Here is a 21,895-nt window from a genome sequence, read left to right on the forward strand (position 1 = left end):
CATCAGGAATTCCCAGAACCATACAGGAATCTTCCAGGCAAGGTTATGTTCCTGGGGGAGGGGTTTGTGAAGTTTTGATGAGAGTAATTTCTGCAGAATTAGCTGTACTAGTCTGGGTTCTCTCCTTGTGCTTTTATGGATCAGACAAATTATTTCCATTTTGGTTTGGTTTCTCTCCCTTTATTATTTATTTCTTATTATAAAAGTATTGTGTGATTCATCAAAAAAGTGGAAATAATGCAGAAGCATATACAATAAAAAGTAAAAATAAAAGCCCCTCAATCTTGCTGCTCAGAAGTCACCATCATTAAAACTTTGGTGCCTGTTTTTCAAATCTTTTTACATATTTATAATCATAGTACAGATAATATTTTGTGTTATAAAAATAGGATAGAAATGCATACTATTCAACAACTCACTTTATTATTTATTACCAGGGGCCCAGTGCATGAATTTGTGCACCTTAAAAGGAACTGTGGGCTGTGAGGCTATGGTGGGCACAGGGGCGGGTCTTGGTCCATCCTCCGTGCCCCCGCCCAGCCCCTCCCACCACAGCCCCCAATCTCCTGTCTGCTGGCAACCCTGCTCCCACAACTGCTGCTCCCATGAACTGATGGTGCTGGCCCCACTCATACCCGCTGATGGCGCTGAGCGACTAGAGCTGGCACTAGCGGTGGCTGCTGCCCCAATCACCCCTCAGGAGCAGGGAGAGGTGAAGAAGCCCTAAGGGGCGACTGGGGCTGGCACCGGGCTCTGGCAGCGGGTGTGAGTGGCAGCTCCGGTGCCAGCAGCAGGTGCTAGCGGCAGCTGCCAGCCCTGATTGCTCCTCAGGAGCAGGAGGAGGTGGAGAAGCCTTGAGGGGTGATCGGGGCTGGCAGCCGCCGCTTGCACCCGCTGATGGCACCAAGTGATCAGAGCCAGCGCTGGGCACCGGCAGTGGGTGCTAGTGGGGCCGGTGCTGGCAGCTGGTGGGAGCCAACACCCTTTATGTTCTGCACTCTGCTGCCTGCTACCTATGCCCACCATGTTCCGTGTATGCCCCCTGGTGGTCAGCGCACATCATAGCAACTGGTTGTTCAGTTGTTCCACCCTTCAGTCTGTTTGCACATTAGGGTTTTATATATAGAGACTAGAGGCCCGGTGCACAAAAATTTGTGCACTCAGGGGTAGGGGGTTCCTCAGCCCAGCCTGTGCCCTTTTGCAGTCTGGGACCCCTTGGGGGTGACCACTTGCTGGCTTAGGCCTGCTCCCTGGGGGATTGGGCCAGGATGGCAATCAGCCCGGCAGCCCTCGGGGGATGTCCACTTGCCAGCGGGGAGCAGGCCTAAGCTGCAGTCAGACATCCTTAGCGCTGCTGAGGAGGCAAGAGAGGCTCCCACCACCACTGGTGTACTGGCAGCTGTCATCCTGGCTTGTGGCTGAGCAGAACTCCTCCATGTGAGAGCTCACTGACCACCAGAGGGCAGCTCCTGCATTGAGCATCTGCCCCCTGGTGGTCAGTGTGTGTCATAGTGACCAGTCATCCCCAGTCTTTCTGCTGTTAGGGTCAGTTTGCACATTACCCTTTTACCATATAGGGTAGAGGCCTGGTACACGGGTAGGGGCCAGCTGGTTTGCTCTGAATGGTGTCCTGGATCAGGGTGGGGGTCCCGCTTGGGTGCCTGGCCAGCCTGGATGATGGGCTGATGGCTGTTTGCAGCTGGTCACACTCCCTTTAGGGTGGGGGTCCCCACTGGGGTGCCTGGCCAGTCTGGGTGAGGGGCTGAGGCCATTTTCAGGCTGGTGGGCAACTGAATCTCCCAGCCTCTCCTTTTTTTCTTTTTCTTTTTTTATTCTGGGATTTATTTACCTTCTATAGCTGTCACTGGAGCTGAGAGCTGGCTCCAGCTCTGAGGCCCGGCTCCAGCTCTAAGGCTGTGGCTGGCTGAAAGCAGGTATCTGGGTTTGTTTAACTTCTATAATTGAAACATTGTTGCCATCACTGCCGCTCTAAGCTCTGAGGCCAGAGGTGGCTGAAAGTAGGTATCTGGAGCTTGTTTAACTTCTATAATTGCAACATTGTTTCTTAGAGTGCAGCTCAAAGGCTGGCAGCGATAGGCAGGGAATCTTGGCTTCCTCCATCACTGGAGCAAGCAAGCTTCCTGTTCACTTCAGCTGCCTAGCTGTCGGCCGCCATCTTGGTTGGCAGTTAATTTGCATATCACCCTGATTAGCCAATGGAAAGCGTGTCGGAGGTATGGTTAATTACCATGTTTGTCTATTATTAGATAGGATGGGCAACTCTCCATACCGGTACAATATAGAGCTACCTCATCCTTTTTAAGGGCATAGTACTTCATAGTATGGATGTACCATAATTTATTCACCTGTTACCCAATGTACAATTTGGTTATTTACACTTCTTTATTATTGTCATCGTGTATGAAGTATCTTTGAACATACATTTTTCACGCTTGTGCAAGTGTTGCAAAGAGAGACGTGTAGAAGCAAAATTGCTTAATCAAGTCTATTAGTATTTAAATATTTGCTAGAAGTTGCCAAATTGTACTCCATGGTATGGAAAAAATTGAAACTCTGATTAAATATGCATATTTAGTTTTCTTTTAAAGTCCTGTGTTGAGTGCACTTTTGGCCTTTCCCACTTCTCTTCTCAGCTCCCAGGGGCCTTGCTGCCTTTTCGTATTTGTTGATATCTGAAATCAAAGAGGAGAGAAGGAATGGAAGAATGAGATTAGCCATTGGTACGGATTGGTACTCTGAAAAAAGCACTCCTGTCAGCAGTGTGGAGTGCTGGCTGGGCTTTTGGGACCCAGGTTCCAGCCCCTATAAGCCCTAGAATGCCTGGCCTGGCCCTGTCTTGAAAGGAACCCAGTGGGAGGGGGAGGGGCAAGAAGAACATCAACTGAATGACCACGTGGTACAGGGAAGGGTGTGGCCAGCTGGTTGAAGTTTGTGTTCTAGTGGGGAGGGTAGACAATAAACAAACAGGTGAGTATGTAATATACTTAGGGGTAATGAAAAATTCTGTGAAGAAGAACAAAGCAAGTGAAAGGGAGAGTGGCAGGTGGCAGGACTGTTTCACCTGGAGGTCAGGCATGGCTTCTCTGAAGGTTATTTGTTCAGAGACCTGCATGCATGAATGCGGGAACCATGCTTAAAGTCTGGGGGAAGTATTTATTTATTTATTTATTTATTTATTTATTTATTTGTTTGTTTGTTTATTTTAGACAGAGAGGAATTGAGAGGGAGAGAGAGAAACATTGATGTGAGAGGGAAACTGACTGGTTGCCTCCTGCATGAATCCCAGCTGGCACGCATCCTGACTGTGGATGGAACCTGCAATCTGGGCATGTACCCTGACTGGGGCTCAAACCTGTGACCTATCTGTGTACAGGACGGTGCTGCAAGCAACGGAGCCACACCAGCCAGGGCTGGGGGAAGCATATTCTGTGCAGAAGGAACCCAAGCTAAAGTGCCTAGGATGGGAGGAAGTGTGCATATTTCATCATCAGCAAAGCTGGTGGTGTGGCTGGAGGTGCAAGCAAGGACCAGAGTGATATCAGCATGCATATCAGTCAGGGTTCTTCAGAGAAACACAACCAATAAGATACATATACATATATAGTATATTACACATAAATAACACGTATTCTTTACAGAATTTATATATTATATATTTATTAAATATACATATGACTATGGATGCTGAGAAATCCCAAAATCTCCACTCAACAAGTTGGGGACCCAGGACAGCCAATGGGGTAAGTTCAAGTCCTAGGCAGAAGAAGACTGATGTCCCAGCTCAGCCAATCAGGCTGGCGAAGATCCTTCCCTGTCAGCCTTTTGTTCTACTCGGGCCTTCAGCAGACTGCTGAGGCCCACTCACACAGATTCAGATATTAATCTCTTCTAGAAACACCCAGAACACAAGTACACCCCAAATAACATTTGACCAAATGTCTGGGCACCCCATCACCCAGTCAGGTTGACATATAAAATCAGCCATCACAGTGTGTCTGTGAAGTAGCCAGGAGACCAGGTCGTCTGGGGCTGTGCTGTCCACTGTGGTGGCCACCGGCCCAGGAGTAGTTATTGAGAACTTGAAAGGTGACCTGTGCCATGTTGAAGTGATATTGAATATGTCAGATCAAATAAAATGCATTATTATAGCTAATTTCACTGTACTATTTAAATGTTGTTACAAGAAAATTTAAAATTGCACAAGTGGTTCATTCTGTTTCTATTGGAGAGTGCTGGTGTATAGGGCCTTGTGGTATGGTAAGGAATTGGCATTTCGCTTTGAGTGTCTTGGGGGGTGGTTGGAGGGTTTTGAAATTGAAAATGACTTGCTCTAACTTAGATTTTAAGTAATTCAGCTGCTGCCATTGGGGGATGAGCTGTAGAGGTGGGGGTGGGCATAGCAGAGCAGGCAGGAGGCTGTAGATGAGGCAGAAGGGGTGTTGGTGACATGGGCTCTGCAGAGACAATGCAAGGCATGAATGTGGTCAGACCTGGGGGATAGTCTCAGAGGAGAGTCAACAAGCTTTGCTGACAGGCTGAATGGGGGCAAGAAGCAAAGAAGCAAATCAAGGTAACTCCTGGTGTTTCTGACCTGAGCACAGTTGCTGGGGTCCAACCCCAGCAGGTCCAGGGGTCCCCAAAGGTGTGGACGGAGTCGGCGAAGTAGGAACGACACAGAGACAGCGTTCAGTTGATCAGCAGCCTAGCCAGGATCTCTAGCCAAGTTCTGGTCAGGATCTCCAGCCAGGTTCTGTGTCCATGTTCTCTTGCTAGGTTCTCCAGCCAGGTTCTGTCCAGGTTCTCCAGCCAGGTTCAGTCACCAGGTTCTAGTCAGGTTCTCTTGCCAATTTCTATAGTTAGGTTCAGTCCAGGATCTTTTGCCATGTTCTCTCACTAGGTTCTGTCTCTAGGTTCTGTCTCTAGGTTCTGAGGCCAGTTTCTGTCCAGGATCTTTTGCCATGTTCTCTCACTAGGTTCTGTCTCTAGGTTCTGTCTCCAGTTTCTGTCCAGGATCTTTTGCCATGTTCTCTCCAGCGAAGTTCTTGTGTCTCTAGGTTCTGTGTAGGTTCTGTGTCTAGGTTCTGTGTGTTGTTGTCTTGTTACAGCTGTATTTATACCAGTTGATTCAATCCTATCAATCTCTATTCCAAAGGTTAGGGCGTTTCTTATCTCCATTCCAGGGAGTAAAGATTATGTAGCTTAAGCATGATTGTTCATAGTTAAAGTGATTAATTACCCGCCTGGCACTTAGTTAAGGGGTTTTATTCCCTCCCTAACTTCAGGGGAAAATCCCTACCTGGGGAAACAACCTTTCTCAGAGAGGTGACCTTGGTTAAAACACATAGTGCCAAGAAGGTGAGCAAACATATTAAGAACAGTATGCCATATATGCCAGGTCCCTTGAAACAGCAAGGATGGACTGACTCCCGGCACCGGCTCCCGGCACACAGTGAGTGATGGCGCCATTACTGAGATGTGGGAGACAGTATGTTACTACATGCCACAAAGTGTATTGAGAGTGGGAAGAAAATGGGGGGATATGAAAGAGAATTCAGGCCTTAGAAGATTCAAACTAACAAGACTAAAACAAAGTCTCCAAAGGCGTTAAAACAGAAGAGATGAAGACAGGTCTGTAATGGAAAAGCTGAAGGCAGATGGACTAGGATGGAGAGGAGCTGAGGCAAATGCAATGGTGTGAGGGAGGCGGTGGCCCAGTCAGGCCAGAGAAGAACAAGAGAGAAGGAGGTAGATCCAAATACCTGCATACCTGCCTCCTTCCCCAAACTCCAGAAATTATCCCTGCCTCAGCCTCTTTCTCTCTCTCTCTCTCTCTTTCTCTCTCTCTCTCTCTCTCTCTCTCTCTCTCTCTCTCTCTCTCTCACACACACACACACACACACACAAACACACACACACACACACACACACTTGCATGCACACAGACATACAAATAACCTATAATAGTGCTCTTAAAGCTGGACAGGAAAAATTAACATATTTGAACACATTAAAACTGCATAAAACAGCAATCCAATAAAAGATACTATAAATAAGTTTTTTAAAAGTGAAAGTATGGAAAATGTAAGAAAAATGGGCAAAAGGTTTAATTAGACAATTTTCAAAAAAGAAAAAGCGCATGACTGACATGAAGATACTCTAAGTATCTGGCAAAAATTAAGTGTTGAGATTTCACTGTCAGTAGGGAACGAGCTGCTCTCACACACTCTTGGTTGGAGTGTGGACTAGGTTCTGTAGAGGACAGTTGACTGCATCTCACAGTTTTGTAAATGAGCAAAGGCACTGCTATGCATTTGTCCTGGAAAGACACTGATACCCGCGTGCAAAGAAACAAGTAGAAGAATGTTTATTGTAGCACATTCAGCCATTTTAATAGCCAACACTTGCTAATAATCTAAATTTTAAGCAATAAGAGATAGGTAAATGAATTATGGTTCATCTTTGCCCATTGATGCAATGTGACATTTTAAAAGATCTATAAATAAATGATATGAAAAAGATCTTTAAAAATCGTGGGTAGATAAAAAAAATTACAGTATGTGATCCATTTAGTTAATTAATAACTATGTTTGTATATGTGTAGATCCTATCTAATAATAGACAAACATGGTAATTAACCATACCTCCGACACACTTGCCATTGGCTAATCAGGGCGATATGCAAATTAACTGCCAACCAAGATGGCAGCCGGCAGCCAGGCAGCTGAAGCGAACAGGAGGCTTGCTTGCTCCAGTGATGGAGGAAGCCAAGGTTCCCCGCCTGCCACTGCCGGCCTCTGAGCTGCACTCTAAGAAACAATGTTGCAATTATAGAAGCTAAACAAACCCAGAAACCTGCTTTCAGCCAGCCGGGCCTCAGAGCTGGAGCTGCAACAGTGTTTCAATTATAGAAGCCAAACAAACCCAGATAGCTGCTTTCAGCAGCCGAGGTCTCAGAGCTGGAGCCGAGCCTCAGAGCTAAAGCAAGCTCTCAGCTCCAGTGACAGCTATAGAAGGTAAATAAATCCCAGAATAAAAGAAAAAAAGGAGAGGTTGGGAGCTTCAGTCAACTGCCAGCCTGAAAATGGCCCTCAGCCCCTCACCCAGACTGGCCAGGCACCCCAGTGGGGACCCCCACCCTAAAGGGAGTGTGACCAGCTGCAAACAGCCATCATCCCCTCATCCAAGCTGCCCAGGCACCCAAGCGGGACCCCCACCCTGATCCGGGACACCCTTCGGGGCAAACCAGCTGGCCCCCACCCGTGCACCAGGCCTCTATCCTATACTAGAGGCCCGGTGCACAAAATTCGTGCACTAGGGATGGGGGGGGGAATCCTTTAGCCCGGCCTGTGCCCTCTCACAGTCTGGGACCCCTCCCTGCTTACCGCCCACCTGCTTGCTGCTTCCTACCACTTGGCTTGCTGCTCCTTAGTGCTGCCGCGAAGGCTCCCGCCACTGCCGCTGCACTTGCCAGCTGTGAGCCCCGCTTCTGGCTGAGTGGCACTCCCACTGTGGGAACACACTGACCACCAGGGGGCAGCTCCTGCATTGAGCGTCTAACCCTTGGTGGTAAGTTCATAGCCACCAATCATTCCACCATTTGGTCAATTTGCATATGAGAGTTTTATTATATAGGACTAGAGGCCCGGTGCACAAAAATTTGTGCACTCGGGGGGGAGGGGGTGTCCCTCAGCCCAGCCTGTGCCTTCTCGCAGTCTGGGACCCCTCGGGAGATAATGACCTGCTGGCTTAAGCCTGTTCCCAGGTGGCTGAGGGCAGGCCAAATCCCTAGGTGCAGCCCCTGGTCGGGCTCAGAGCAGGGCCGATTGGGGAGTTGGGGTGCCTTCCCCTGTCATGCACAGAGCAGGGCAGATTGGGAGGTTGCGATGCCACCCTCAGTCACGGTCAGGGTAGGGCCGATTGGGGGGTTGGGGCACCGCCCCCTGTCACGCTCAAGGCAGGGTCGATGGGGAGGTTGCGGCGCCACCCCCTGTCATGCACAGAGCAGGGCCCATCAGGGGGATTGGGGCTCCGTACCCTGTCATGCACAGAGCAGGGCCAATCAGGGGCTTGGGGAGCTCCCCCCTGTCACTCACAGAGTAGGGCCGATAGGGGAGTTGGGTCATCGCCCCCTGTCACACTCAGGGCAGGGCCGATGGGGAGGTTATGGCTCTACCCCATCACACACAGAGCAGGGCCCGTGGGGGGGAGGGTTGGGGCACCACCCTCTATCACCCACAGAGCAGGGCCGATCAGGTGGTTGGGGCGCCGCCACTCTCACACTCAGGGCAGGGCCGATGGGGAGGTTATGGCTCTACCCCGTCACACACAGAGAAGGGCCTGTGGGGGGCGGGGGGGTTGGGGCACCGCACCTTGTCACACACAGAGCTGCAGGGCGATCGGGGTTTGGGTGCCTCCCCCGTCACGCTGATCCCAGTGCTGGGAGGCCTCGCGGCTCCGCTGATCCTGGTGCTGGGAGGCATATTACCCTTTTACTATATAGGATAGAGGCCTGGTGCATGGGTGGGGGCTGGCTGGTTTGCCCTGAAGGGTGTCCTGGATCAGGGTGGGGGTCCCCACTGGGGTGCCTGGCCAGCCTGGGTGAGGGGATGATGGCTGTTTGCAGCTGGTCACACACCCTTCAGGGTGGGGGTCCCCACTGGGGTGCCTGGCCAGTCTGGGTGAGGGGCTGAGGGCTGTTTTCAGGCTGGGGGTGACTGAAGCTCCCAACTGCTCCTTTTTTTCTTTTTCTTTTTTATTCTGGGCCAGCTTTAGCTCTGAGGCTCCAGCTCTTTGGCCTCAGCTCCTGAAAGCAGGTTTCTGGGGTTTTGTTTAGCTTCTATATTCGTTACAATGTTTCTTAAACTGCAGGCTCAGAGGCTGGCAAGGCAGGCGGGGAACGTTGGTTTCCTCCCTCACTGAAGCAAGCAAGCCTCATGTTAGTTTCAAGCTGCCTGGCTGCCGGCCGCCATCTTGGCTGCCAGTTAATTTGCATATCTCACTGATTAGCCAATGGGAAGGGTAGCAGTCATATGCCAATTACCATGTTTCTCTTTTATTAGATAGGATAGGATATTGAATGCGAACTGTAAATGAAAAATAAAATGTAAAAAAAGAACCAAATAAAATTTTAGATCTGAAAAATTTTAAATATATGTATATATATACTTAATTCTCACCTGAGGATGTTTTTAAAATTGAGTTTTAGAGAAAGAAACATCCATGTGACAAAGAAATACCATTAGGCTGCCTCTGCACCTGCTGACCCACTGGGATCTAACCTAAACCTAAGTATGTGCCTTAACCTAGAATCCAACAGGAAACCCTTTGGTGTACAGGTTGAGACTCTGACCAATTGAGCCACCTGGCCAGGGCAGATCTGAAAAATTTTTTTAAGTGTGCCTCCAGGTCCTGGTCAGTGTGGATCAGTAGTTAGAGTGTCCTCCCACAAACCAAAGGGTAATGGGTTCGATTCCAGGTGAGGGCACATACACAGGTTGTGGCTTCCATCCCAGTCAGAATGCTTGGGGAACTTTCTCTCTCCCATCCTCTCCCTCTAGAATCAATGAAAAAAACATAGCCTTAGGGGAGGACTTAAAAAGAAAAAAAATGCTGATTTGGTTGAGTGGATAGTGCTTCTGCAGGCGGACTGAAGGGTACTGGGTTGGATTCCAATCAAGGGCACGTACCTAGGTTGCAGGCTCAATCCGGGCCTTGGTCCGGGATTCAGCAAGAGGCAACCAATTGATGTCTCTCACATCAGTTTCTTTCTTTCTCACTCCCTTCCACTCTCCAAAAAAAAAAAAAAAAAATCAATGCAAAAATGTCCTCAGGTGAGGATTAACCAAAACAAACCAACAAACACCCATCCCCAGTGTGATTATTGAAGGAGCATATGAAGTATTTGTTGAATGAGCGGGAAGGGATGGGATTTCACTTTCTAACTTTTTTAGCAAATCCCCAAGCCAGAGAGTTTATTTTTTATTTTAATTTTTATTGATTGGTCATTTTAGAGAGAGGAAGGGAGCGAGAGAAACACCAGTGTGTTGTTCCGCTCATTATGCTCTCTTTGGTTGCTTCTTGTCTGTGCCCTGATCAGGATCCAACCCGCAACCTTGCTGTATCGGAAGGAGCTTCTAACCCACTGTGCTGTGGGCTGCCTGTTGGGGCCCCTCAACAAAACCCCTCTGGCTGCCCTGGCCCCTGCTGTGAGCCGGAGCTCCTCTGCCACAGAAAAGGTTTGGGTTCCATTCTGCCAGGGCACCTACTTAGGTTTCGGGTTTGATCCCTGGTCAGGGCTGACTGCTGCTCAGGAAGTGACTGAGGACCGTGTGCTCTAGTCATTCCGTGGGGAGCTGAGGTTCCATTGCCAACCTGGCCCACTCTGATCCCCACTACCTCCGCTCCTACATCAAGGACGACTTCAACTATGGCAGCTGCGTGGCCTCTGCCAGCGTACACATCCACATGGGTAGGTCACCCTCTCCATGGCTCGCCAGGCGTGGCTGCTGCACAGTCGCCCCAGAGGCAGATTTCCGGCTTCCCAGGGAGAGGGCCCTCTGCTCCAGACTCCCAGGGAGAGTGGGGTCGGAGGGAAAGCACTTCGCCTGGAGCTGAGCACCCATTCTGTGCAAGGCTTGCAGGGTTTGTGTCTCCAATCCTGCCCCCAGCAGCCCCAGCACCACGGTAGTTGGCCTTGGGTCTACTGGGTGCTGGGCCTGTGGGTTTGTGTCTCTGATACCCCCAGAAGCCCCAGGACCTTGATAGCGGGACTTGGGGCTGCTGGGCTCCAGGGCTGCTGATCTGTGTCTTCGATCAGGCCCCCAGCAGCCCCAGCGCCAAGGTGGTGGGCCTTGGGGCTGCTGGGTACAGGGCCTCCCTGCGGGTTTGTGTCTCCGATCTGGCCCCCAGAAGCCCCAGCGCCATGGTGGTGGGCCTTGGGGCTGCTGGGTACAGGGCCTCCCTGTGGGTTTGTGTCTCCGATCTGGCCCCCAGCAGCCCCAGCGCCAAGGTGGTGGTCCTTGGGGCTTCTGGGTGCCAGGCCTGCAGGCTTGTGTCTCTGGTCAAGCCCCCAGCAACCCCAGCACTGCCTCAGTGGGGCTTGGAGCTGCTGGGTGCCGGGTTTCCCTGTGTGTTTGTGTCTCCAATCTGGCCCCCAGCAGCCCAGCACCGAGGTGGCTGGGCTTGGGGCTGCTGGGGCCTGACAGGAGACATAAACACACAGGACTTCCGTTAGGCTTCGCTGCTCCGGCCTGGGATCCGTCAGGCTTTGCTCTGCCACTTGGAGCCTAATTATGCAAATTAACTGCCATCTTTGTTGGGTTAATTTGCATACTCTCCTGATTGGCTGGTTAGCATAGCAAAGGTATGGTCAATTTACATGTTTGTCTATTATTAGGTAAGATAGTAAAAGGGTAGTATGCAAACTGACCCTAACAGCAGAAAGACTGAGAATGACTGGTCACTATGACACACACTGACCACCAGGGGGCAGACGCTCAATGTAGGAGCTGCCCTCTGTTGGTCAGGGCACTCTCACATGGGAGGAACTCTGCTTAGCCACAAGCCAGGCTTACGGTTGCCAGTATAGCGGTGGTGGTGGGAGCCTCTCCTGCCTCCTCAGCAGCGCTAAGGATATCTGACTGCAGTTTAGGCCTGCTCCCAGCTGGCAAGTGGACATCCCCTGAGGGCTGCCGGGCTGCCAGAGGGATGTCCGATTGCCATCTTAGGCCCAATCCCACGGGGAGCGGGCCTAAGCCAGCAGGTGGTCATCCCCTGAGGGGTCCCAGACTGCAAAAGGGCACAGGCCGGGCTGAGGGACCCCCTCTCCCCCCAAGTGCACAAATTTTTGTGCACCGGGCCTCTAGTATATTTATAAATACCTAGAAAAAGATCTGGAAGAATAATCACCAAATTGCCAGCAGTGGTTACCCCTAGAACTTAGGGGGAAGTTGGAGGTTCGTGCTCAGCATCTAAGGAACCATCATCAAGGTTTGGTTTGGAAATAACATAATAAACTGCTAGAGTAGAGGCAGGTCTAGGTCCATCCAGGTCTGTGTTATTTCTCTAATTTCCCATCCATTGTTCTTTGACTTTCTGATGAAGGTGACGTAAAGGTGAGTGTCCATGTTCAGCACACAGGGAGAAAGGCTCCATGTGCCCCCGGACATGATTTGAGGAGCTGTTCTTAGATGCCACTTGCTGTTGAGATATCACCCACACCCCATTCTGCTGGGGCCAGCTCTGGTTCCATACAGGCTCAGCTGCCGCAGAGAGAGCACAGAAGCTTCACAGGTCACCTGTGTGGACCAGCTGCATGGAAATTATTTCGAGGCAGGCCACGGCCCCCATGGCTGGGTCCTCGATGATGCTGAAGTCATCAGTAGTTACTTCAGCGACAGCTTCCTTCTCAGTCTTCTGAAAATTACTTTCTGCAGAAAGAGGCAGGCAGGGCATGTTGGTGGCTAAGGACAGGACAATATTAATTGCCACATAGTTCATCAGGGCCATTGGAGTGCCGCGACCTCCCAAGATACGGATTTTTTCATCAAATCAGAGACAGCAGTGTGCTTAGTCCCCTGACCCCTCCAGCTGAATTCCCTTCACTGTAAACAAGTGTGTCATCCCTGAAGCACAGGGGGTGTGACCATAGCAGCAAATCATCGAAATATGACTTTGCTCTGTTTGCCTTTTGTTAAACATCCCTTTCCACAAACAGCTCGTGTTACTGTTCCAGTTGTAACTAGTTTGCTTTCTTTCTGTTTCTTTTTTTTAAAAAAAAAAAACTATATATAGGAACAAAGAAAGAACTACAAAAAGATCAAGATGCTAATAAACCTGCTGTTTCATCTCCGAAGAGAGCGGCAGCTTCAACCACCAAGCTTCATTCACCAGGTATTGGGGAACTGTGATCTGTGTTATTTGGGGAGAAAACTTGAACTTGAAATTCATTTGTTCAAGTGTTATTAATGGAGCAATGCCAGCACATGTGATATGCAGGATTGTTCTGGGGCCTGGCATACATATACTGATGTGTTCTGATTTTAAATGAAATGAACCAGCTGCTGGCATCATTTTCTCTTAAAAAAAAAAAAGTGTTATCATGCTACGTTTAAGTGGTAGAAGCTTCTCTGTGTAGGAGTATCTGCTGATGCAACAGCAATAGAAATAATGTATAATTGAAAAACAGACTTTGAAACTCTAACCACAAGACACAATAATTTCTAAAAGAAAGAAAAACAGAACAACAATGCATATAAAGCACTTTTTATTTTGTCACTGAAGAAGCCATTTCTTTATATTCAGACACAAATAAGCTACCTAATGTCACTTGAAAGTTGAAAATTATTTATTATGGAAATTCATATCTCATATCATAAGGCATTAACTCCTTTGTGGAATAGAATGCAGTGTAACCTCAGAACAAGTTCTTCAAGCACAAAAATAGTAGCAATATCAACAGCTCATGCCTGAGTTCTTACTGTATGCCAGGCACTGTCCTAAGCTCTTCAACTGCATTAATGTATTTAGTGCACACAATAGCCTGTAGGGCAGGTGCTATTGCTGCCCCTCGCTTTGCATGTGAGGAAATCAAGGTACATAGACTTTTATTAATTTGCCCAAAGCCACAGGATGTAAGTAGTAGAGTCTTGGTTTGAACCCCAAACACTCAAAATTCCAAAACTACATTCTTAGTCACTGCACTATTAATCAGAAAGCTTGGAGAATAGAAAACGTATTAATATTTCTGGTTAATTAAAATGTGTAGGGCCCTGGCCAGTTAGCTCAGTTAGTTGGAGCATGGTCCCATACACCAAGAGGTTGTGATCCCCAGTCAGGGCATATACCTGGGTTCGCATTCAATCCCTTGGTCGGGGCGCATACGGGAGGCAACTGATCAATATTTCTCACATTGATGTTTCTCTTTCTCTCTCTCTTTCTCCATCTCTCTCTCTCCAAATTAATAAAAACATGTCCTCAGGTGAGGAATAAAAAAAAGTATAGGAAATAATTCAAAGCCACAAGAGTGGGTGAGAGATCAGATGGAGGACCCTGGGTAAATCTGGAGTCTGTGAAGGGCAGCTTCCTCCTGGATGAATTAAGAAGAAGAAAGCTCATCCTGCAGGAGGAGCCTGGCTCATTGCAGCTTAGGCTTTTAAGAAGGCGGGGAGGGGAACCAACCCTCCCTTAGGAATTCCTTGCCCCATATCTGTCCTGCCAAAATTTGAGAGCCGGATTCCATGCTAAGCCTGTGGTCTGACAATTTCATTTAAAATGCTATAGGGCCTGGCCAGTATGGCATCAAGCCAGGAACCAAGAGCTCACTGGTTCGATTCCCAGTCAGGGCATATGCCTGGGTTTCGGGCTCAATCCCCAGTAGGGAGTGTGCAGGAGGCAGCCGATCAATGATTCTCTCCCATCATTGATGTTTCTACCTCTCCTCTCTCCTTCTCCCTTCCTCTCTGAAATCAGTAAAGATATATTAAAAAAGGAAAGAAAGATAAAATGCCATAGAACCTGTGTCTACTTAGGAGAATAAAAGTGAAATTTTTACACACACACAAAAATAAGCCACCATGTGTAAGGTCCTTATATTCCAGGGTAAGTAGAGGTATTGTGCACTTTTAGAGATTATGTTAAAATATATATGTTAAAATTTCCAGGATAACCAATAAAATAGAGTATATAGTTCTAATATAAAAAGAGTGGAAAAAGTTGGAATGAGGGGTCAAAGTATTTTCAATCAATGCAAATGAAGGCAAAATGGGGAGAAAAGAAAAAACAGATAGAGGAAGAAAGGGGAAGAAGAAAGGTAGGAGGGAGATGAGAAAAATCAAAAGAAAAAATATTAGAAATGAACTAAAAATGTAATAATGAATGTGCATGAACAAAACTCTACACTAAATCAAAGACTGAGATTATCATACTGGACTTGTTTATTGAATAGTCAATAAGTACGTATTAAGTGCATATTGTATTCAGTAAAATCTAGCTTTAGATTGTTCACAAAGTACACACTTAAAATATAAGAATACTAAAAGATTTAAAATAAAAGGACTGAAATATTTATGCCAAGAAATACTAAACAGAAGAAAGCTTGTGGTGCTATAGTTTTTTGAAACATCTCTATTGTAATATAATTAACAAATATTAAGCTGCGCATATTTAAAGTGTACAATTTGGTAAGTGTTGACAAAGGTATATGCCTGTGAAGCCCTCACCACTGCTAAGAGAGCAGGCAGGTTCCATCCCTAAAGTATCCTGGTGCCCTTTTAGTCCTACCCACCTGCTCCTCTGCACCCCACCCCAGTCCCTACCTGACACTATAGCTTAGTTCCCATTTTCTAAAGTTTTATTTAAAAAGCAACCACATAATATCTAGTCTACCTTTATCTGGCTTCTTTTACTCAGCATGATTATTTTGAAATCCATTGCCTTTGGATGAACTTTAAGAAAGCTGCTATGCACATTTGTACGTGTCTTGACGTGGCTACCTGCTTTCGTTTCTCTTGGTAAACACCTGGAAGTTGAATGCCTGCGTCAGATGACAGCTATGTGTTTCATTTCCTTAAAATGTTAAAAAGTTTTCCAAACTGTTTACCAAAGTGGTTGTACCATTTTATGCACCCATCAATAGTGTGTGAAAGCCCGGGTTCTCGACATCCTTGCCAACACTTGGAACAGTCAGGCCTTTCAATTAGAAATTGTAACTAAGCACAGTGACACAGTGGGATATTTTTGTGGCTTCAATTTGTATTTCCTCAATAATTAATTATGTTATGGTATTGATCATATTTTTCTGTTTATTTGACATATCTGTATACCCTTTGATAAAATTTCTATTCAAACCTTTTGCCTTTTGCCATTTTAATTGTTTTTGTCTTTCTGAATTTTAAGTTTTTATATATTCTGTATTCCACCTTTTCAGCTATGTGATTTGCAATTTCCCTTCACAATCTGTGACTTGTTTTGCATTCTCCTAACAATACTTTTTAAAGATTAGATATTCTTAATTATCGTGAAGTCTCATTCATAATTTTTTTCTTTCATCGACCATGTTTTGGTGTTATCTAAAAACTCTTCAAATAACTGAAGGTCACAAGATTATTTTCTACCCTTTCTTCTAAAAAAATTGAGAGTTATAGATTTTATACTAGTATTTAAGTCTGTGATCCATTTGAGTTCATTTTTGTATATAGTGTGAGGTATGACATGAATTTCTTTCTTTGTTTGCAGAAGATCTGTCTGATTTTATTTCTAATTATGTTATGGTTGGAAAACATACTTTGAATAACTTCAGTCCTTCAAAATGTATTGAGACTTTGTTTTGTTTAGCCCAGATTTCAGGATCCCCAAAAGACCACCAGGGAGCCAGCCGAGTCCAACGCAAAAGCAGATAGAGTATTTGGGCTAGCTCAAGCTCCCCCTACACTCGCCGATGCAGCGGCTGGGGCAGAGAGAGAGTGAGCTCTGTGGGGAGAGGGGTTTTATAGGGGTGTTGGAGTAAGGGGAGGAGAGGACTGTGGGCCCTGCCGATTGGCCAGGTGCAAGTCGGTGTCTTGTTACACAGGATGTAGTCGTATCTATGGTGCGCACTTCCCTTGATTGTCATTGGTTAGTTTAAAGAAATCCTAGGTGTGGCTAGCAGAGGCTTGGGCTTCCGGGAAGAAGCTCCTTGCCGAGCACATGGCTAAGGCTGCTGCCCAAAAATGGAGGATCCGGGGTAAGATGGAGGGCGTAGCCCTCGCCCTTTCAGTTTATGACCAACAACAAGGTCTGTCTTGGTAAATATTCCATGTACTTAAAGAGAATGTGTAATCTTCTGTTCCTTGTGTAGGAGTCCACATATATCCTAGGTCAAGTGGCTGATAGCATTGTTCGAATATTCTATATCCTTACTGATTTTTCTGTCTGCATGTTCTAGCAGGAATACTCTTAAGATCTCTTAAGATCTCAGTATAACTGCGGACTCATCTGTTTCTTCTTTTAGTTCTGTCATTATTTACTTCATGTATTTTGAAGCTCTTCTATTAGGTACATCAACATTTAAGATTGTTTATCATTTTGATTAATTACCACTTTATCATTATGAAATGACTATCTTTATCCCTGGTAACATTCCCTAAAATGTACTTTATTCCATATTGATAGTGCTACCTCAGCTTCCTATTAGTTTCAGCATGGTATACCACTTTCCATACTTCTCCTTTTCATCCATTTGTCTATATTTAATTAGGCTTCTTACTGGAAGCATGTAATTGGCTGTTGCATTTTTATTCCATCTGAAATTTCTACCCTTGATGTACATTTAATGTTATTAATTTGATTGGGATTAAATCTACCCTCTTGCTATTATTTTCTATTAATTCCATATGTTCTTTTTTTCCTATTTTACTGCCGTAAGTGAATATTGTTTATAATGTATTGGTCTCCTTTGCTGATGTGTTCATTACCTTGTGTTATTTTAGTGGTCACTTTAAGTTTCACAGTCTGTATATTTAACTGTTCACATTTTAGCTTCCAGGGATAATCCACTACACGTAGCATAAGAATCTTCCAACAATGTGCTTCCATCCCTCTCCTCCCAGCATTTGTGTTGAGAGAAGCATTTTTCCTCTACATAGATTGTAAACCTACACTACATTGTTGTGCTGATTATCAACACTCAGCCTTCTTTTTAGAAGATTTAAATAAGAAAATGTCTTTTACAGAAAAAGACAAATACCACATGATTTAACTTATATGTGGAATCTAGAAAACAAACCAAAACCAAGATACAGAAAACAGATTGGTTGTTGTTAGATAAGAGGGGGTGCTTGAGGTGAAGTAGGTGAGAGGATCAAGAGGTACAAAACTCCAGTTATAAATAAGTCGTGGGAAGTAACGTACAGCATGGGGAATACTGTGATCAATACTGTATTAATTCTGTACAATGACAGATGAAAACTAGACTACTGTGGCAATCATTTTGCCCTATATACAGAGGTCGAATTACTACATTGTACACATGAAATTAATATAATATTGTATGTCAATTATACTTCAATAAAAAGTCTTTCAATTATACTCATTTAGTTCTCATTTATAGTGTTCTTCATTTCTTTATGTAGATCCAGATTTCCATCTGATATCATTTTCCTTCTGCCTAAAGCAGTGGTTCTCAACCTTGGCTGCACATTAGAATCACCTGGGAATCTTTTTAAAATCCTGATTTCTGGACCTCATCCTCCAGAAATTCTGTTTCTTTGTTATGGGGTGAGGCCACAACATTAGTGACAAAAAAAACCCACAGAATTTCCAGAGGTGATTCTAATGTGCAGCCAAGGTTGAGAACCACTGGCCTACAGGATTTCCTTTAACATTTCTTGTAGTGGAGGTTTTCTGATGATGAAATCTTTCAGTTTTTGTTTACCTTCATTTTTGATAGATCTGTTTACTCTGTCCCAAATCCAAGTGTGCATTTTTTTCTTTACTTATTTAAAGATGTTGTTTCACTGGCTTCTGGTTTGAATGGTTCCAATGAAAAATCAACTATTATTCTTATCTTTGTTTCTCAGTATATAATCTGTCTTTTTCTTCTCTAGCTACTCCATCATTGGTTTTGAAAATGTGATTACACTATACCTTGGTGTCAGTTCCTTTATGCTTTTTTAGTTTGAGTTTGCTGAGATTCTTGTATCTGTGGGTATACAATTCTTATCAAAGTTGAAAATTTTGCCCACTGTTTTTTTTTGTTGTTGTTGTTGTTTTAATTTTCGTCCTAACCCCTCCTCTTCAGTGACTCCAATTGTACATATATTAGGCCACTTGAAGTTGTCTCACAGGTCCTGTCTAAACATATTCTTTGAATCTTTTTTTGTGTGTTTTTTCCATTTTGAATAGTTTCTCTAGCTGTATGTTTATTAATATTTCCCTTTTTCTTTTCTTAAAAAAACACCCAACTATATGTTAGTTCCATAGGCCAGACATTCCAAGGGTGTCTATTTAGAGTTTCACAAGGTTGAAATCACAGTGTCAGCTAGGCTGAGTTCTTGACAGGAGGTTCGAGAGAGAAAAAATCGATTTTCAAGCACATTTGGGTTGTTGGTAGAAATAGTTCATTGTAGTTGTAGGACTGAGATCTGTGTCCTTGGATCTCCTTGCTAGCTGTTAGTCAGGGCCATTTTCAGCTCTTAGGGCCACTCACATTCCTTTACATGTGGCCCCTTAATTTTCAAAGTAGTGATGAGGTTTGAATCCTTCTCAAGCCTCAAATCTCTGACTTCCTCCTCTGTGACTTGCTGGAGAAGACTTTTTTTTTTTTTTTTTTTTTTTTTTTTTTTTTTTTTTGCAGTATCACCTGATTAGGTCAGGCTCACCAAGAATAATCTCCCTCATGGTATATGCAATCAAAGGCTGGAAAATAGCCTCTCAGTCAATGACAGATCACATACACAATGGTGGTCCCTTAAGATTATAATGGAGTTGTGTGGGGGCTGACCAGCAGACTCTGAGTGATGGATGAACAGATTACTCTGACATATGTTTCTGTGAAAGAGAAGGCTAAGGGACTAGTTTGCTTTAGTAGCAAATAGCCCTGATTGCCTACCTCATTGGCTTTTTATTGTAACAACAGCTTGAACTCAAATTAACTTCTAGATATAATTAGTAGGGTAAGTTTCCTTGAGAAAGCACATGTTTCTACAAGGTCAAGTCTTTAAAGACTAAACATAGAGAATCTAGCAAAACACCCCAGGGGATCGAACTTATTTGGAAAAGTCAAGGTAGGGGCTACTGCCTTCAGCAAGGTCCCCTCAGAAGCTTCTGACTTTTCCAAGAATCCTCCTTACAGACATTCCAACCAAGTCCTGTGTTTCCCCACATCTCCCCATTTTTTGTTTTGCTGGCTGCAGAAGACAAAGGGAGGCAGCGAACTTTCTGCTTTGGAAGATTGGGGTCTGCAAACCACATTTACTGCTTGAGTTCTGATTTTGTAGACTATAATAAAAACAAAGAGAATTACAATGACAGCAATGGTTAGTCCGATTAGTACTAATTGATTTTAGGAAACCATGTGGTGGGGTCTATCCACTCCAAATGCTCCTTTACCATATTCCAAGCAGTAGTCTATTTTTCATGTTCATTGATAACAAATAAGGACTCTCTAATTTGACTTTGCAACATGTTTACTTCTTCAGAAAAATTATCATGAAAGACTCCCCATAGATGCTTTTTAACATTAATCCAATGATGGTGACTACTGTTCCATTTTAAAGGGGTGACACATATGTGCTTATGCTCCTAATCACAATTAGGCACTTTCCTGTATGTATAGCACCCTGTCTTTCCCCCAGATATTCAGTGGCTGCCTCTATTACCTGTAGTCTAGCTAATATTTTTTATCTTTGTGCTATTGTATAGTGAATTCCCTAGTTACATTATAGGCCATATTGTCTATAAATGTGGCCACCTGCACAGACTCAGGAAGGACCGCCACAGCGACATTGGCAGTAGTAAGAATAACAACAGCCCAGATAATGGCTGCAGTGAGTATTTCCAAAACAATCTTTTGGGCCATAATTGGCTCAATGCTCTTCCTAAGACTTCGATAGCTGATGAGTCTTGCCATTTCCTGGTGAGATTAACAGGTATCAGAATTTCTGCTTGCCTCCTAAGTACCAGAATAGTTCTGATGTTCAATGAAGTAATATTCTGGGTGGTAATACAAGATGCAGAATAAATTCCTTCCCCAACCTGTACTAGAAAAGATGAACTATGGCTTATTAGTAGATCAGGGCCTGTAACAAAGACATAGGGATGAGTGGTGCAAATCGGGCTATTGTCAGTAAGATTATTAGTAAAAGTTATAATATATTGGCTGGAGGAGTTCTGGTAGTCACCATGCCATGCCATGATAGAGTTCAATCCAATGAGCTGGAATCCACAGTGGCCTTGTGGGGGTAGAAACACACGCATATCCTCTCCCCCATGTTAATAATTCATTGGGTCCTTGAGTCCCATATTCCCCCTTTTTTGTTTTACTAGTATGTTTTTTACTGTTGAATGGGCATGCTTAATAGTGGCCTTCCCCTGTGGATTGTAAGGGAATCCCGTGGAATGCTGGATGGACTAAGTCCTGTAAAAGGTGGTAAAGGCATGATGCTATAAGCAGGCCTATTTTTAGTTTTTATTTTGGTTAATGTAGCTATAATTGGAAATAGGTCTTATTGAATTTATGTAAAGAAATGTATTGCTACTTATTCAGAATTGCTAAATTTTGAAGGGACAGGTAGGGAGAGAAATATATAATTTACCAACTTGCTTTAAAACTGCTTTCTTATATCTAAAAAACCAAAAGTTTAAGAATCAGCAACACATTTAACAAAAGTTACAAAAACAATAAAATTATTTTTTATTTATTTAGCACTATAAAAAATTGTTGTTTCTTCCAATTTTTCCTGCTAGTATTTCTATAAATTCAGATACAGTGTGGCCTTGACTTATGAGTGTCCCGACTAACGAATTTTTCAAGATACTAGCTGTCTCTTGGCAGATTTTTTGCTTTGAGTTGCGAGCTAAAATTCAGGTTACGAGCCAGCTTCAGAGACCCCACTGCTAGTTGGTGCAGCAAACGTCACAGTGAACGCCACAACATCAGCCCAGCATCACGCGTCTCACTCGTTCACTTTTGATTTGACATACGAGTAATTTGAGTTACGAGCTCCATCACAGAACAAATTAAACTCGTAAGTCAAGGCCTCACTGTACTTTATAGAGTAATGTAAATAATATGGAATCTTGTCCTTTCTGTAAAACATAATATTCCACAATATTATAACTTATAATAATTAGTTACAAATGAAAGCATATTAGAAACTATTTAATATGCACATATAAA

General features: G+C 44.8%; 1 protein-coding gene across 2 annotated transcripts in view; it reads left to right on the forward strand.

Moving 5' to 3' along the window:
- The window catches only part of MTUS2 (microtubule associated scaffold protein 2), a 421,538-nt gene that overhangs the window by 285,775 nt on the left and 113,868 nt on the right, over positions 1-21,895 (forward strand). For both annotated transcript variants that reach the window (XM_059684080.1, XM_059684081.1), the window contains exon 6: positions 12,814-12,912. In XM_059684080.1, the coding sequence (XP_059540063.1) occupies positions 12,814-12,912 (99 nt within the window). The remainder of the gene's footprint in view (positions 1-12,813; positions 12,913-21,895) is intronic.

Source organism: Myotis daubentonii, chromosome 2 (genome assembly GCF_963259705.1).
Source record: "Myotis daubentonii chromosome 2, mMyoDau2.1, whole genome shotgun sequence".
Taxonomy (NCBI): domain Eukaryota; kingdom Metazoa; phylum Chordata; class Mammalia; order Chiroptera; family Vespertilionidae; genus Myotis; species Myotis daubentonii.